The sequence below is a fragment of the Eulemur rufifrons genome, chromosome 1, assembly GCF_041146395.1.
Source record: "Eulemur rufifrons isolate Redbay chromosome 1, OSU_ERuf_1, whole genome shotgun sequence".
Lineage (NCBI taxonomy): Eukaryota > Metazoa > Chordata > Mammalia > Primates > Lemuridae > Eulemur > Eulemur rufifrons.
The window spans coordinates 8856456-8870417 of NC_090983.1; the positions used below are offsets into that span (position 1 = coordinate 8856456).

The 13962-nt window shown below is 41.4% G+C and overlaps 2 protein-coding genes across 28 annotated transcripts in view; one reads left to right on the forward strand and one right to left on the reverse strand.

The window, feature by feature from the left end:
- Nucleotides 1–7060, reverse strand: part of FBXO36 (F-box protein 36) — a 72378-nt gene extending 65318 nt beyond the window's left edge. Inside the window, exon 1 of the mRNA XM_069466376.1 lies at nucleotides 6965–7060. Within this exon, the coding sequence (XP_069322477.1) occupies nucleotides 6965–7060 (96 nt within the window). The remainder of the gene's footprint in view (nucleotides 1–6964) is intronic.
- A 504-nt stretch (nucleotides 7061–7564) lies between these two features.
- The window catches only part of TRIP12 (thyroid hormone receptor interactor 12), a 152754-nt gene continuing 146356 nt past the window's right edge, over nucleotides 7565–13962 (forward strand). For 13 of the 27 annotated variants that reach the window (XM_069472832.1, XM_069472186.1, XM_069473068.1 and 10 more), the window contains exon 1: nucleotides 7565–7705. The gene's annotated coding sequence lies outside the window, so the exon portion shown is untranslated. Of the gene's footprint in view, nucleotides 7706–7796; nucleotides 8326–11076; nucleotides 11097–13962 lie in introns of those variants that run through there. The other 14 variants (XM_069472752.1, XM_069472275.1, XM_069472914.1 and 11 more) reach the window with 7 other exon arrangements.

A 13962-nucleotide genomic window follows, 5' to 3' on the forward strand; every position in this document is an offset into this window, starting at 1 on the left:
AACCATTTCTTCAATATTTGCTGCTGTGTACTAGGCATACCGCTGGGTGTTTTCCAAAAGGTGTTCCATAGAGTCTCAGTTCCTAAAGCTGCTCAGGGAAAAGAAGGTTCCATGGTCACATGCCTGTAGGCAAAGCTTCATGCTGCAGTCTCCTCTTGGAGATTCAGGATGTACAGTATGTTTTAAAGGCTCTGAGAAAAGATAGATTTTTTTTTTTTTTACCCAGGATTTTCCCATCTTATTTGATCACCTCTGTTTTTATGTGTGTGTGTGTATTTTTTTATTTTTTAGACACAGGGTCTTCCTATATTGCCCAGGCTGGTCTAGAACTCCTGGGTTCAAGCAATCCTCCTGCCTCAGCCTTCTGGGTAGCTGGGACTACAGGTGCCAGCCAACGCACCCAACTCATGAAACTTCTCTTTGAAAAACACTGGCCTGGAGTGCTTTTTATATATTTTTGGTTCTCATCATACCTGTGAAGTAGCCAAGGGTTGAACTGTTCATCTTACAGATGAAAGAATTGAACATAAAGCAGGTGAAGACTTACGCCAGGTCATACAGCTACTAATATAGAATCGTAACTCAATTTTTCTAAAAAAAAAAAAAAAAATCCAGTACTTTTCCCAGTATAAAACACTACGTTCATGTGAAGATGTGAAGTAGCATTTTGATTTTAGAGCTAGAATAAACCTTAGTGATCTCTTAAACTAGTAACCTCCTGTTGATGAGGCAAGAGGCAACCAAGGCTCAGACAAATTAAGTGCCTTGCCCCAGGTCAAGAGCTTGTGGACCAGCAGGAGGAATTAAAGGATTCATGACTCAGTGATTCCCAATTAAGTGCTCTACTGCCCCATATAATTATGAAGCAAATCTGTGTCAATGTAGGGTGAGACCAAATTAAGTGCCCAGATTGAGTAGGCGCTCAGAGGTGCTGAATGAACGATTTACCTGGAAAAAGATGTTACTGGAGCTATGTCCAGTTGTCATGTAATTTTGAAATGAGGATTCAGGAGCCACTTGATGACTGGATGTAATATGAAAAAGCACTGAATATTGTTATTTTTAAGAGTTTAGTCACCTTACTTGTATCATTTCATCTCTTGCTTCTCCAAAGTGCCATATGCCACTTAAAAAAATTAAAAGGAACTTAAAAATTTCTGATTAAAAGTTATTTCACAACTCTAATTGGGCACATCCTGGAGTGTCACAAGGTTGGGAATCATTTTTCTAAAGTGCGTCAGACATGAGGAATAGAAGAATAATGCAGTTTACTATGATAAACACCTGGCCTAACCTGTAGGGCAGGGAAGGGCATGTTGCCTGCACTTCGTGCTGTCAGGAGGAATGGGCAAAGAGGTGAATGATGGCAAGAGAAAAAACCAAAACACACCCTGATGAGCGCTTTAGCAGAATTAGGCTGAGGTTCTCAGACATAGTGAAGACAGGGATAGTGTATCTTTTTAAGAGCAGGGGGAAAATGAGGGACTCTCAGGGACAGGCAAAAAGACAGCCTAAAAGAGGAGTATAAATCAAGATGTAAACAATGGGGAAGAGGAAAATAAATGAGCACAAGTATTATAGTGATTTTTGGACTTTAGAAAAAACAGCAGTAGTTCTGTGTGTGTGGAAACATTTTGGCTGTGGCTAGTGGCCAATGGGCAGAATGGGCACCATGACTTGGAAGTCTGCAGAAACATTCATTTCCATCAGTGGGCAACATTCCCTTAAGGACAGGGAAAGAATAAGCAGAAGCAAAAGGGGATATGCAAGTCCTCTCCTCTACTTTATCTTTATGTATGTGGCCCTTGGGGACCCTGTGTGTGGGGGTGGGGAGCAGGAGGCTGGAGCAGAACATGATATAGGAGTTCCTGGGTCCCCTAGGAAAATATCCTCATGTCCAGCTGATGGCACTCCATCCAGCTCTCAAAATGTGCCATCTGGGCAGGGCATGGTGGCTCAAGACTGTAATCCTAGCACTCTGGAAGGCTGAGGCGGGAGGATCTCTTGAGGTTAGGAGTTTGTGACCAGCTAGAGCAAGAGCAAGACCCCATTTCTACTAAAAATAGAAAAATTAGCTGGGCTTCGTGGCCTACGCCTGTAGTCCCAGTTACTTGGGAGGCTGAGGCAGGAGGATCGCTTGAGCCCAGGAGTTTGAGGTTGCTGTGAGCTAGGCTGATGCCATGGCACTGTAGCCCAGGTGACAGAGCAAGACACTGTCTCAAAAAAAAAAAAAAAAAGAAAGAAAAAAAAAAGAAAAAAGTGCAATCTGGGGTTTATTTAACATGATCTCAAGTTACTTGTGAAATGGTATTCTTTAAGCTTTCTTTGGGGCCAAATAAATCTATTCTTTGCCTTCTTTTACTCTTCACGTTTCCTTTTCTAGCTCATTAGTACTAACTCACACCCATTAAGGCAAGAAAGAGCAATCCTTTAGTTTCTCAAAAGTAATTACTACTTACATTAAAAAGAAGTTTCTAGACACTAAAACATCCTTAAAATTTTCCAAGTAATCATTAATCCATTTGCACTCTCTCTAAATTTGGCAATTAGGATTATTTCCCCGCCCCCCAAAATAGCAGGAGTTTGTGGCACAGCTATCAATGCTGCCCCAATATTCCATATGGGAGATGGCTCAAAGGTGGCACTGGTGAAATAGGGGGACTGCAGGGCAAGGCAAGGTCCCAGAGTGAGAATTATGCATTTACACTTTCATTTTAAATCTTTATTGTATTTCTCTGGTTAGAAGAATAAATGCTCCCTGTAGAAAACTCAGATCTTTCGGAAATACAAATGCACACAGTAAAAACAATCCATAATTCTATCCCTAAGAGCGAATCACTCTAGCTCTTCTTCTAACATTTTAAAACTTCACTAACATTTATTTAAAATAACTATTTTTTTAAAAAATAGGATCTTACTATGGTTAAACCAGTAACTTGCTTTTCTTGCTAAAGATTTTATTTGGTTTACTGAGTAAATAGAGATCCACCACATTGTTTTTAAAAGGTTGGATGATATTCTATGGTATGAATGAATCACTGTTTAACCACATTTCCACTCATGGAAAGATGTTTTTAAAATTATTTTACTATGGTGAATAGTCTTGCTCACATATCCTTGTGTACATGTGATAGCATTTTTGCATATTAGAAGTCCTAGAAATGGATTTGCTGGGTCAAAGGGTGCATACATTAACATTTTTATTAGACTGCATTTAAATTTTGAATCTTTAAAATTGGTCTGTAGTTTGAAATGACAGGAGCACAATTCTTTGTTGCCTCTCGCATAGCCATCACCAAGTCTAGTTCTCTTTACTTCCTTTGTCAGAAGTCAATGAGATGACAGTTTCCTGTCACAGGCTGGCATGTGACCTCAGGTGTTTTCAGCTTGTCAGTGCTACAACTCTAAAGTACTTCAAAAATAATTGCCATTTTTTTTCAGGGGCAGGAAGGTGAGCTTTTTGATTTTTTTTCCCCCCAAATGACATTAGTTTCAGATAGCTTTTTGGAGTTTTGAGTAGGATTTAGTAAAGTAGATAAAATAAAACTAATCTATTGCCCAATTCTTCTTTCATCTGCTGAAGTGATTATAACATGTTGGTGCTCTTGGGACAACCACCTGGGTTATCACCTGCAAGAGGCCATATCTGCCAATACTCATCTACTTAGCATATGGCTACTGTTTTAACACTTTACCAGTATTTGTCACATTAAACCTAAGTCAACTGTTCTGGTCACCTTAAGCAATATTTCCATTCTGAGAGGACAAAGATGACAGAATTTCAAGAGTAAAATAGTGATAACAGTAACTTCCTAGACCATCTAGTCTAAAGTGATTTTTTTTACTTCCTCTGGACTCATAGATTTTATTTTAGTTTTCTTGAGACAGGGTCTCGCTCTGTTGCCTGGGCTAGAGTGTGGACTCTTAGATTTTAAAGTCTCTGTATTATTCATTAACTTGGCAATCTCTCACAAACTTACTTTGGAGTTTAAAAAAAATGCATACAAAATGCCAAGTTATGATTAAAATTAAGGAAAGCATCTTCATTCAGGAACACAATTTAAGACTTTCTTAGAAGCCACGTGTAAAATATCCCTGGCCTAAATAACATTCAAGATTCTTTCCAGCCCTAACACTATGAATCTACTAGTTTTCAAAGAAAGAAAATACGTACACACTACTAAAACTAGAATGAGAATAACCAAGTGAATCTTTGATTTAGAGAGCAATGCACTGATTTTTTCCTAAGCCTTGGAATCATTGTAAAGATCAGATTTGAGAATTAAACTATATTGACCCCAATCTATATTCTGAACATTGCTTTTTTGAAAAAACAAAAACCTAAATACCAAATAACAACATGGTATTATTCCCCATTAATCAACAAAGTGATTAACAGGGAACGTCTCTATAAGCATAAAAATATATTTTGAATGACATTATATAAGCAAGAAGACAAAGGAAATATTTATGTATAACCATTTATATTCTGGACTATGCCAGTGGTGGGTATGACACTGATGAGAGAGAGAGATTTGCCCTAAAATCTATACCAAATGTGCAGTTATTTCGATTTAAGGACAAACAATAAAAAAGACAGTGTGAAACAGAGACTAAGAAAACAGAATCAGCATGAAAGAAAGATACATCTAAATCTGGGGCATATTTTGGATAATATACAACATTTTTTGGAATACAGGCAGAAGGGATGGGAAAGAAAAGTACCAGAAACAATTAAAGAAAAGTCATTTGAGAAAAAAGTCCATTTTACAAAACACATTTTAATTCTAGTCTTTAGTACTTATTTAAGTCAGGCCACCCCTTACTGGATGTTTGGTTGCCTGTGCTGAGACTTAGAAAAATTATCTTGTGGTTAGAAAATAGCATATTCTCAAGACGGTTGACTGAAAAGTATATTTTTTGGGTTGCCATTTTTTACAACAAATTTTACTTTAAAAAGAGGGTGAATTAATTAGAATTGACATTAACTCTCACTGGTAGAACTGCAGTGGAGAACTGTAGTGGATTTATTCAGCCTGCTTAAAAAAGAAAATGGATCAGATCCTGAAAAGGATTTTATATATAACTGATAAAAAGAACAGGGCCTGAAATAAAGGAGGGTTTTTGACCTGTAAATAAAAAGAAAAAAAAAAAATAAGAAAGAAAAAATTAAGAACATTGAGGGAATGGTGGGAAAGATTTCATTAAACAGAATAGTTAGAGAAAGGCACGTGCCCAAGTTAGACTTTAGAGTAAAGTCTGAAGAACACCAACAACAGAAGCATTCTTGAGGAAAACTAATGCCAGGAGCACTCCTAAGGTTAATTTACTAAAATAAAAAGTAAACAGATATTCAATTTGTTGAGGCTCACAACATCAGAGAAAGTGTAGCATACTTGTAATACCAGACCCTCAAGGAAAAGAAAATGCTCAAAAGAAAAATTTTAAAAGCCTATAAAGTAAAAATTAGAATACTGTAACTTACTTGAGGTAGATAAAAATATCAAATGATAGAAGATTACAAGATGTTATTATGTTTTTGATCATTCCTTAGAAAGTGAAGAACTGTTATGATCAAAAATCTTACTTAAAGTGAATGGAAACAACAATAACCTTTCTAAAAATGTATGAAAAATGACTGTACAATTTTACAGGAAAAGGGAAAATTTCAGCATTAAGAAATCTCTAATTAAATGTGCAAAAGCCCCTGTAAAGCAGCTTAATTAAAAATTTGAGGGCTGGGCCCGGTGGCTCACTTCTGTAATCCCAGCACTTTGGGAGGGAGGCTGGAGGATTGCTTGAAGCCAGGAGTTTGTGACCAACCTGGGCAACACAGTGAGATCCCATCTCTACAAAAACAATAAATAAATAAACAAAAATCTCACAGGCTGATATTATGCTTGTAATATTTCTAAATTTTAGATTTAAAAATAAAATAGCCATATTATCATCTTTATTTTAAAAGATGCTTTTAAACACATAAAAAACTCACTACCTATTTTATTTAAGAGCTCCCGGAAAAACTGATGGAATAATCAATAGCCACATCAAAACAAATATATATAAAGTTCTACATTTCATTTTAAAGGAATAGCATCTATTCAGAGTGCAAGGTGCATGAATAACTCAGTGACAGGCATAAGCTCAGTCAGGAATCAGAAGTGTGTTCCCAGTGGAGGCCCAGCTCAACTTGAGAATTTCACGAGCACAATAAATCAACCAAAAGCCCACCTTCAATAACGAAAGTAGTCATAAAAACGGAACAATGGTTACTTTCCTCCAGCGATAACATAATCCTGGGTCTTATTGTTGTGGAGCAGATGTCATTATGGGTGGGGCTAACGCGCAGAGCAGCTGAAATATTTTTGTACCACTCCCCCATCCCCGCACACTTTGAATGAGATAGAAGGGGCTCCAAAAAGGTAAGGAGAGAGCTCTCACTCATCTATTCCTACTAGAAATAATCAAGTTTTGATGTGGCCGCGGTACTCGTAAAGGCCACAGTGAGACTTTAAAAAATTTCCCGCGATAAGTCCTATCCTGGAAAAGAGACCGTCCCTTTCTTCCTTCCCCTGCCAGATCCTCCTTGGGACACTTGGCTGAGTCTTTCTTTCCCTCCTTCCCACGCTGAGGTGAGCCGGCAGGCAAGCCGGGGACGCTGTTTTTCTCTTCGCGCGGAGGGAACTCTGAGGGTAGGAAGCCGAGATAGCGGGAAGGGAGCGGGCAGCACCGTGGGGAGGCAAAGAAGCCTTGCCCGGGACAAGGCGGGTTGGGGGAGAGAAGGCACACGCAAGCCGCCGGGCCGAGGAGGCCGAGGTGACGAGGAAAATCTCCCGGCTCGGAACTGGGACTGAGCGCTTCCGGCGGCCCATGGTCGCTCTCTGCCTAGCACGGCCCGTGGTTTGGGCCCCAAATGGGCCAGGCAGGGAGTTAAGAGAGAGGGTAAACCGCGGCTCGCACTTGCCTGAGATCGGGTGACCAATAACTGGTAATAGTCTTTACTCGGCGCCGGGCCTTGTCCTACAATTTCGAAGAGAGTCTCCGGCAGCCACGACGCCATCTTGGGACGCCACCGCCGTCGCTAAGACAACCAGGAAGGGGCGGGGCTTGACTGGGGTCATGGGGCCAAAGCCCTAGTTTAAATGAGACCCCGCTTTTGAGCTGGCAGGGGGTTCTTTAACTTGGGGTGATTATCCCCTCTTCCAAGGGTCACAGGGAATCCTGATCCGTGAAATTTCTACCTACAGGTCCCAGGTGACCCGAAGGGGAATTAGTTCCTGCTACCACAGAGGGGAGGGGGTGACCCCGGCGGAGGGATACCAAGCGGATCCTTCAGTCCCCTTCCTGGTCCCTCGAAGGGATCGGGAGGAGATCGGAGGCCGCAGGGGGAGTCGAGCTGGGCGGCGGGGGAGGGAGGGGCTATGTGATGGGCCACGAGTAGGCAGCGGGGCAGGTCCCGCGGACGAGCCAGTCAGCCTGAGCCAGAGGGCAAAGTAGTTCCCTGAGGGTGTTGGCACGAGCTGGGAGGGAGGCGGCGCGGGCGGAGGCGCACGCCGGGCGCGGTGCTGCGGCTCAGCTGATAATTGAAGGGACCCGAGAGCCGCTGCCGCTGCCGCCGCCGCCGCCGCTGGGGGGGGTGGGGGGAGCGAGTGGAAGTTACTGCCGCGCCACCGAGTCCGGACCGGAGACTTTGGGGCCTAACTAGGTAATTGGGTCGCAGTTCCGAGCGGCGGGGCCAGGCCTGGGGGGAGGGGGCCGTGCTGAGGGGTTGGGGGGGCGGGGGGAGGAGCTGGAACAGAAAGTCCCAGGAAGCCCGGTTGTGTCATCGCCGCGATTCGGCCCCCGCTGGCCTGCTCCCGGCGGCGGCGGCGGCGGCGGCGGCGGGGCTGCGGAAGGACCGAGACGGGGGTTGACGGGCGAGGCGCTCGAGGGAGACCGCGGCCGGAGGGACCGGGCCCGGGCAGGAGCGGGGGGGGGTCGCTGGGTCCCCCCTCCGGCCCCCAGCAATGAGGAGGGCCCTTCACGGAACCGGGGTAAGGCGTACGGGTGTTGGGGAACCCGGCGGGGGCGTGGGGGGCCGGAAGTGGGCTTTGGAGCTTCGAGGGCGTCTAGGAAGAGAGAAAGTGGGGGGCCGGAAGTACAGGTGGGGGGTGTGGAGACGGTAAAGGTTCCCCGGAAATGGGACTGGGGGCCCGGAAACTGGGAGAGGGGAGGCTCCGGGGCCGGGGACGGCCCGGAAATGGAAACTAGGGAGCAGCTCGAGTGACAACACTTGTGGGAAGCGAGGGTCAGAGGAGGGAGAGGCCGGAGTGACTTTAGACCGCAGTAAGGGGTTTCCTGCCCAGGGGGACGGTTGAGGGCGGGCGAGCCCGGAGTCGGGGTCTTCGCGGGGCAGTTTTTTTACCCGTGGGAAGTTGAGGCTCCTGAGGAGAGGACATGCAGGGGGTCATGAAAGAGGCCCAGAAACTTGGCTGAGAGGAACCGAGCATCCCTTTAAATAGATCAGAATGGAAATTGGTGGTGGTAGTGGTGGTGGGGGGGTTAACCAGGACCCGGGGGAGGGAGGTGGGCCAATTGTCACCCCAATCGTATTAGCATTCAAAGCGAGTCAGGCGATTAATTTATTTATATGTGGATTACATAAAACCTATTATAACGTTTACCCATCAGTTCAACCCCTCTTCTCCTTCTCCATAATGAGCGGGTTTCTAGTACAGAAATAAGTTAGAGGGGAGTTCAAATAACGAAAGTTGAAAAATCTCAAATCTTGTTCTCCATGTCTCTCCCTTCCTCAGAAAAAGAGAATTCCTTAATTTGCTAGAGGGAAAAATTGATAAAAATTTAAAAACACATGCAAATCGGGGGGAAATAACGCATTTGGACTACTAATTGGGGACGAGAGAGAATTGGTTGCCCTGTGTGGTGAGGAGATAATGGAAGGGGCTGCTTCCAAACCCTTAAGACAAATTTGTTTTTGATAATGCCGTCGTAGTTTGGGAGAGATTTAACCTAAACAACGTGTCTGGTGGTGGGTATAGTTTAATTGCTTCGTTAGCTAATTGGGGGAGGGAATGTGTCTGTGTAAACGTTTGTGTGTGTGTGTGTGTGTGTGTAGGGGGGTACGGTTAATAGCGCGCAGTGAGTCTGTTCTGAGTGGTCGTCTAACTGCTCTCCTGCTGTCTCCCTTTCTGGTCGCGTTCCCCGATCTTGCCTGGGCTGCCAAATCACCCGATCTCCAGGCTTTACTCCGTTTTGTAGGCCCTTCAGTGGTGTGTTTAACTTTCTATTTCTCTCGAGAGTCTCATTAGATATTTTTGGCATTTCGTTTTTTAAAGACCTGGCAAGTTGAGGCTCAGAATCTCCTCTCTAAAAACAAAACAAAAAATACAGGGTAGAAAGTTGAAAGAGCTATTGAGTGGGGTAAAAAACCGACGCTCAGAACAAAGGTCCTAGTTGTGTTAGAAAAAAAGGCAAGAGGCCTATGTATATGAGGCCTGTGTGTGTCGCATTTACACCCCTGGGGGAGGGAAGCAGTTAGGGTTGAGGAGAGGAATTATCAGAGTTTCAGAGACAATAAATTTTAGAGGGTTTTATTGAGGCATATTTTTGTATTTACAGCATGCAAAGAGATCAATATTAAGTGTAAGTTCTCAAGTAAACACAATTTCTAATCTTTCCTCCAGCCCCAGAAATACTGAACTAGAGTGGCTTTCTATCATCTTTGTGAGACTGGGGGGAATTCTTATTTATTTTAAGCTTAAGAGAGCACATTAATGTGGTTGGGATTTGTGGGCTTTGTACATGTCTGTCTTTCTGTGAGTGTGGCAATATCCATAAGAATTGGAGAACTGTAATTAAGATTATCGTTTCCATTCGTTCCCCATTTTTCAGGAGTGTGAATGGTTTTTAAGTCTGCTCAGCTGACATTTACTACTTAGTTTGTGTCTGTGAACAGGCTTTTGTTTTAGTTTTTTCATTTACTTTCTAAAAGTTGGAGGACAGTTTTGGCATTTAGAATTCCAGAAGGTGCTAAACTAAAATAGTTAAGTATTTTAAAAATGAACAGGATATTACGTATGCCATGGTAAAATCAGTACTTTCACCTGGTAAAGTAAATTTGGACTAATATATGGTTACTTTTCCATTCTAACTTTTAAGATTACTGTATTCGTGTTATCTGGATAAGGTTTTATGATCCTATTTTAAGCTTGTCATCTCAGCAAAGAAGACACATTGCTGGCTAGGAAATTCACACACAGCCTGTTAGTATCTGTGTGACCTTGAGCTAGTCACTTAACCTATCTGGTCTTCATTTTATCTGTAAAATGGAGATGGGTAATCTTTATCTTATCTCCCTAGGTGGTTGTGAGACCCAGTGAATATAATGACTGTGGAAAAACAACAAAATGTTAAATAAGTGTAAGTTGTTATTGTTTTAGAACATTATATTAGCTATTTTGAGGTCATTAAAAAAAGATACAGCTTCTTACCAGTGGTGGTGGTCCTGGGGGAGGGGAAATTGATGTAAAGTAGGTTGAAGATATGAAGTTGTAGCACTTAATAATCTGAAATTGCTGCTTAATTGGTAATGGAATTTGAGCCTAATTTTTATCCATTAAATTAATTTTTTTTGGCCTCAGCACGCCAGATATTTTTCACCATACATCCTACTGAGTAAACTTAATTCTTTTTAGAGAAACTTCAAATGTCTTTTTAATTATTGACAAAATTTGTACCTATTCTGGTTTGTGGCTCTCATGAAATTGACTTCTTAATGTCAGAGATTACAATTAAGGAAAAATGCTTCTGAATCTTGGTCTCTGTTTTCTTTACAGAATCTAGGGAACTTTTTTTTTTCTTAAGTGGATGGGTAGGGATTTTTCTGAGCAAATGTGATACCAGTTGCCCCTTTATTTTCCTGTTTGTTAAGGTAATTTGATGGATTCGAGCCAAAACAGCAACCTACTTGTTTTTCATCTTCACTCAAGTTCTTCCTTGCAATAGCCAACCTGACAAGAACTTTTCCCTCATTTAAATCAAGCAAGGACCCAGTATACAGAGTAACATGGCAGAACGACGTCAGCTTACCCCTTCAGGTCACTTCTTCAAACAAAATTCTACCCCATGATCTTTCCTTTGTATTTCTTGGTTATCTGTATATGCTTCATTTCTGGATTTATAGTGCTGCATTTGTTGATTTGTGTGGGTTTGTTTCATGACTAGATTATAGGCTTCCTGAGGGCAAGGATTAGTTCATATCATTGTGGTATACATGAAGATACACTAATAAACCTGACTGAAAAATAATCCGTATTTTCTTTTCTGCTCCGAACTAGTAATGTTAGCCTGGTCATGCTGAATATGCAACCAGTCTAATGCTTGGAAGGGTTCTTGACCCCAGCAGATTTTTCAGAATGCTTCCTGTGGTTTTGGTGTGGTGATCATGGTATCTTCACATCTCTGACCAGTGTGCTATTAGAGTGTCTGGGTGGATTAAATTGTTACTGCCATTTTGTTTCAGTACTAAACCAGTGGATTATTCTGTGCCATTTTTTTCATAGGCCAAGATGCAGTTAATGGGCCAAGCCTGAAGGGAGTATGTAGGCCAGATAAGGTGGAAGAGTAAGAATCTGGCATAATTAATTTGTAGATTGTTGTATGTAATCTTAGTGTTTGTAGTTTTTAACATGTAATGTAAGCTTTACTTGTGTATTTTCTTTTAGTGCCTGTGTATCATTTCCACAGCTATGTTACAGACTTCCTGAAGGTATAACTGCCCTGGCAGTTGTTCTTTGCATTCCCTACCTGTCTGGTAGGTTACTCTGTACGTTGTGGGTGCTTTCTGTTATAGATAAGTATTCTGATGCTGGACCTGTCTCTTGATTTTTAAGTAAAATTTAATTTGGCCAATGTCCTGGGTTTATCTTAATATCCTAATTTATGGATAGTTTCAAGTTATTGGCAAAAAGAGGTTGTTTCCTAGACTGAAATAAGTCTGTTCATTTGTTTCTTGCTGAGGCCATTTAGATTTTGGTTGTTTCTTGTGGTTTCATTAAACTGGACTGGATAGAAGAAAAAGGAACTTGTGCATTATTCAGGCTTATCTTCTTTGTCTTAAGTGTGCAGAAGCTATTGGTAATAGTTTCGTGATTATGCTTGCTTTAAAAAGTCATTCTAGCAGCCTGCTGCTGTATTCATTAGTGAACAGCACTGTTCAGGTATCTGATTTGAAGATAAAAGACTTGGGTTCCAATCCTGGCTATGCCTTTTCTATCTTTGTGTCCTTGAACAAATAATTTAACCTTTGTGGGTTTTCTAGTACCTAATCTGAAAAATGCTGTTATTACCACCTAACCTAGAGTAAGCTGTCATTTATATGCCAAACACTATTTAGAAGATTAGGCTATGCAGATGAAGTGGAACACAAGGCTCTTCTTTCTCTTGACCATTGGCTTGTTTGTTAACACTCTTCTACCTAGAACATATATACCTAGAATGTCTATCGTATATATAGGTATTCTACTTGAAAATACTTTGAGTATACAGTACCATTCCTTAGTTGATCATGAATTCTTTGAAGTCAGTAGTACTCTTTTTTTATTCCATGTGTCTAGCACAGTGCCTGGCCCATAATAGGGATTCTTTAAATATTTGTTGACAGAATAAGTCTTGTAAGAATAAGATACTGTAAGTGAAAGTATTTTGTAATGATTTGGTGTCCTATTTTAATTGTTTTGATTCATGTTTTGCATTGTTAATGCTAAAATGATTGAGAGTTTTTAATCAGTTGGTATATATTTTAGACTGCAAGTTACTTTAAAAAATACATATTAAAAAGAATTAGGGCCAACCATTTCATATTCTTTACTTGTCTATTATCTGCATATAATATTTGACTATTTAAAAGTACATTGAGAGGCCGGGCGTGGTGGCTCACACCTGTAATCCTAGCACTTTGGGAGGCCAAGGCGGGAGGATCGCCCGAGGTCAGGAGTTTGAGACCAGCCTCAGCAAGAGTGAGACCCCGTATCTACTAAAAATAGAAAGAAATTAGCTGGACAACTAAAAATATATAGAAAAAATTAGCCGGGCATGGTGGCGCATGCCTGTAGTCCCAGCTACTTGGGAGGCTGAGGCAGCAGGATGCCTAAGCCCCGGGAGTTTCAGGTTGCTGTGAGCTATGCTAAGGCCACGGCACTCTAGCCCAGGCAACAGAGCAAGACTGTCTCAAGAAAAAGTACATTGAGGACCAAAGTATGTTTTGGTACAATGCTAAATGATTAGTGTTTCTAATTTATTATAATAAACATCATTTTAGTGTATTAAAGCATGTACATATTTCTATAAATATGGTGTTATTACCTATACACAAATTTTGAAGGCTATGTATAAGCTGAAGTGTCTATCAGCAAGCATTTAGGACTTGAAGTTATGGCATTTCAATGTGTATTTTAATAATCAACTTGTTGGCTGTCATAACCAATGAGTTTTACCCTGACTTTGAAACTCTTCCTCTTCCACCCGTGGGCAGTGCTCTGAATAAATAAGGTCAGATTAACTCAACTTAAAATTCTTATACTGGTAAACATGTGTGATGCCCTGGAAACCCAAGTGAATTTTTACAGGTAGCCTATCTGAATTTCTCTTAAGCTGCAATTTAAGCTTCTTTGTGTCCTTAGAGAGCAAATTCATGGAGATCGTATGGAGGTCCTCTCTCTCTTTTTTTAATTCTCAAAAACCAAGTGCTTGCAGTAGCCTTGTAAGTAGCAAATATATGAAAATGCTATTAATTTCTATGTCCCCAGTATTTGTAATACTGTTCGTTTTGCATCCTTGGATGCAGTCACATTGAACTGCTTCTTCCTCTCTGAACACACCCAGGAACTTTTTAGCTTTCTTGTCCTGGCTTTTATTTTGTCTACCTGAATTGATACCCCCTCTGTATCTCTTAATAGCAGTATA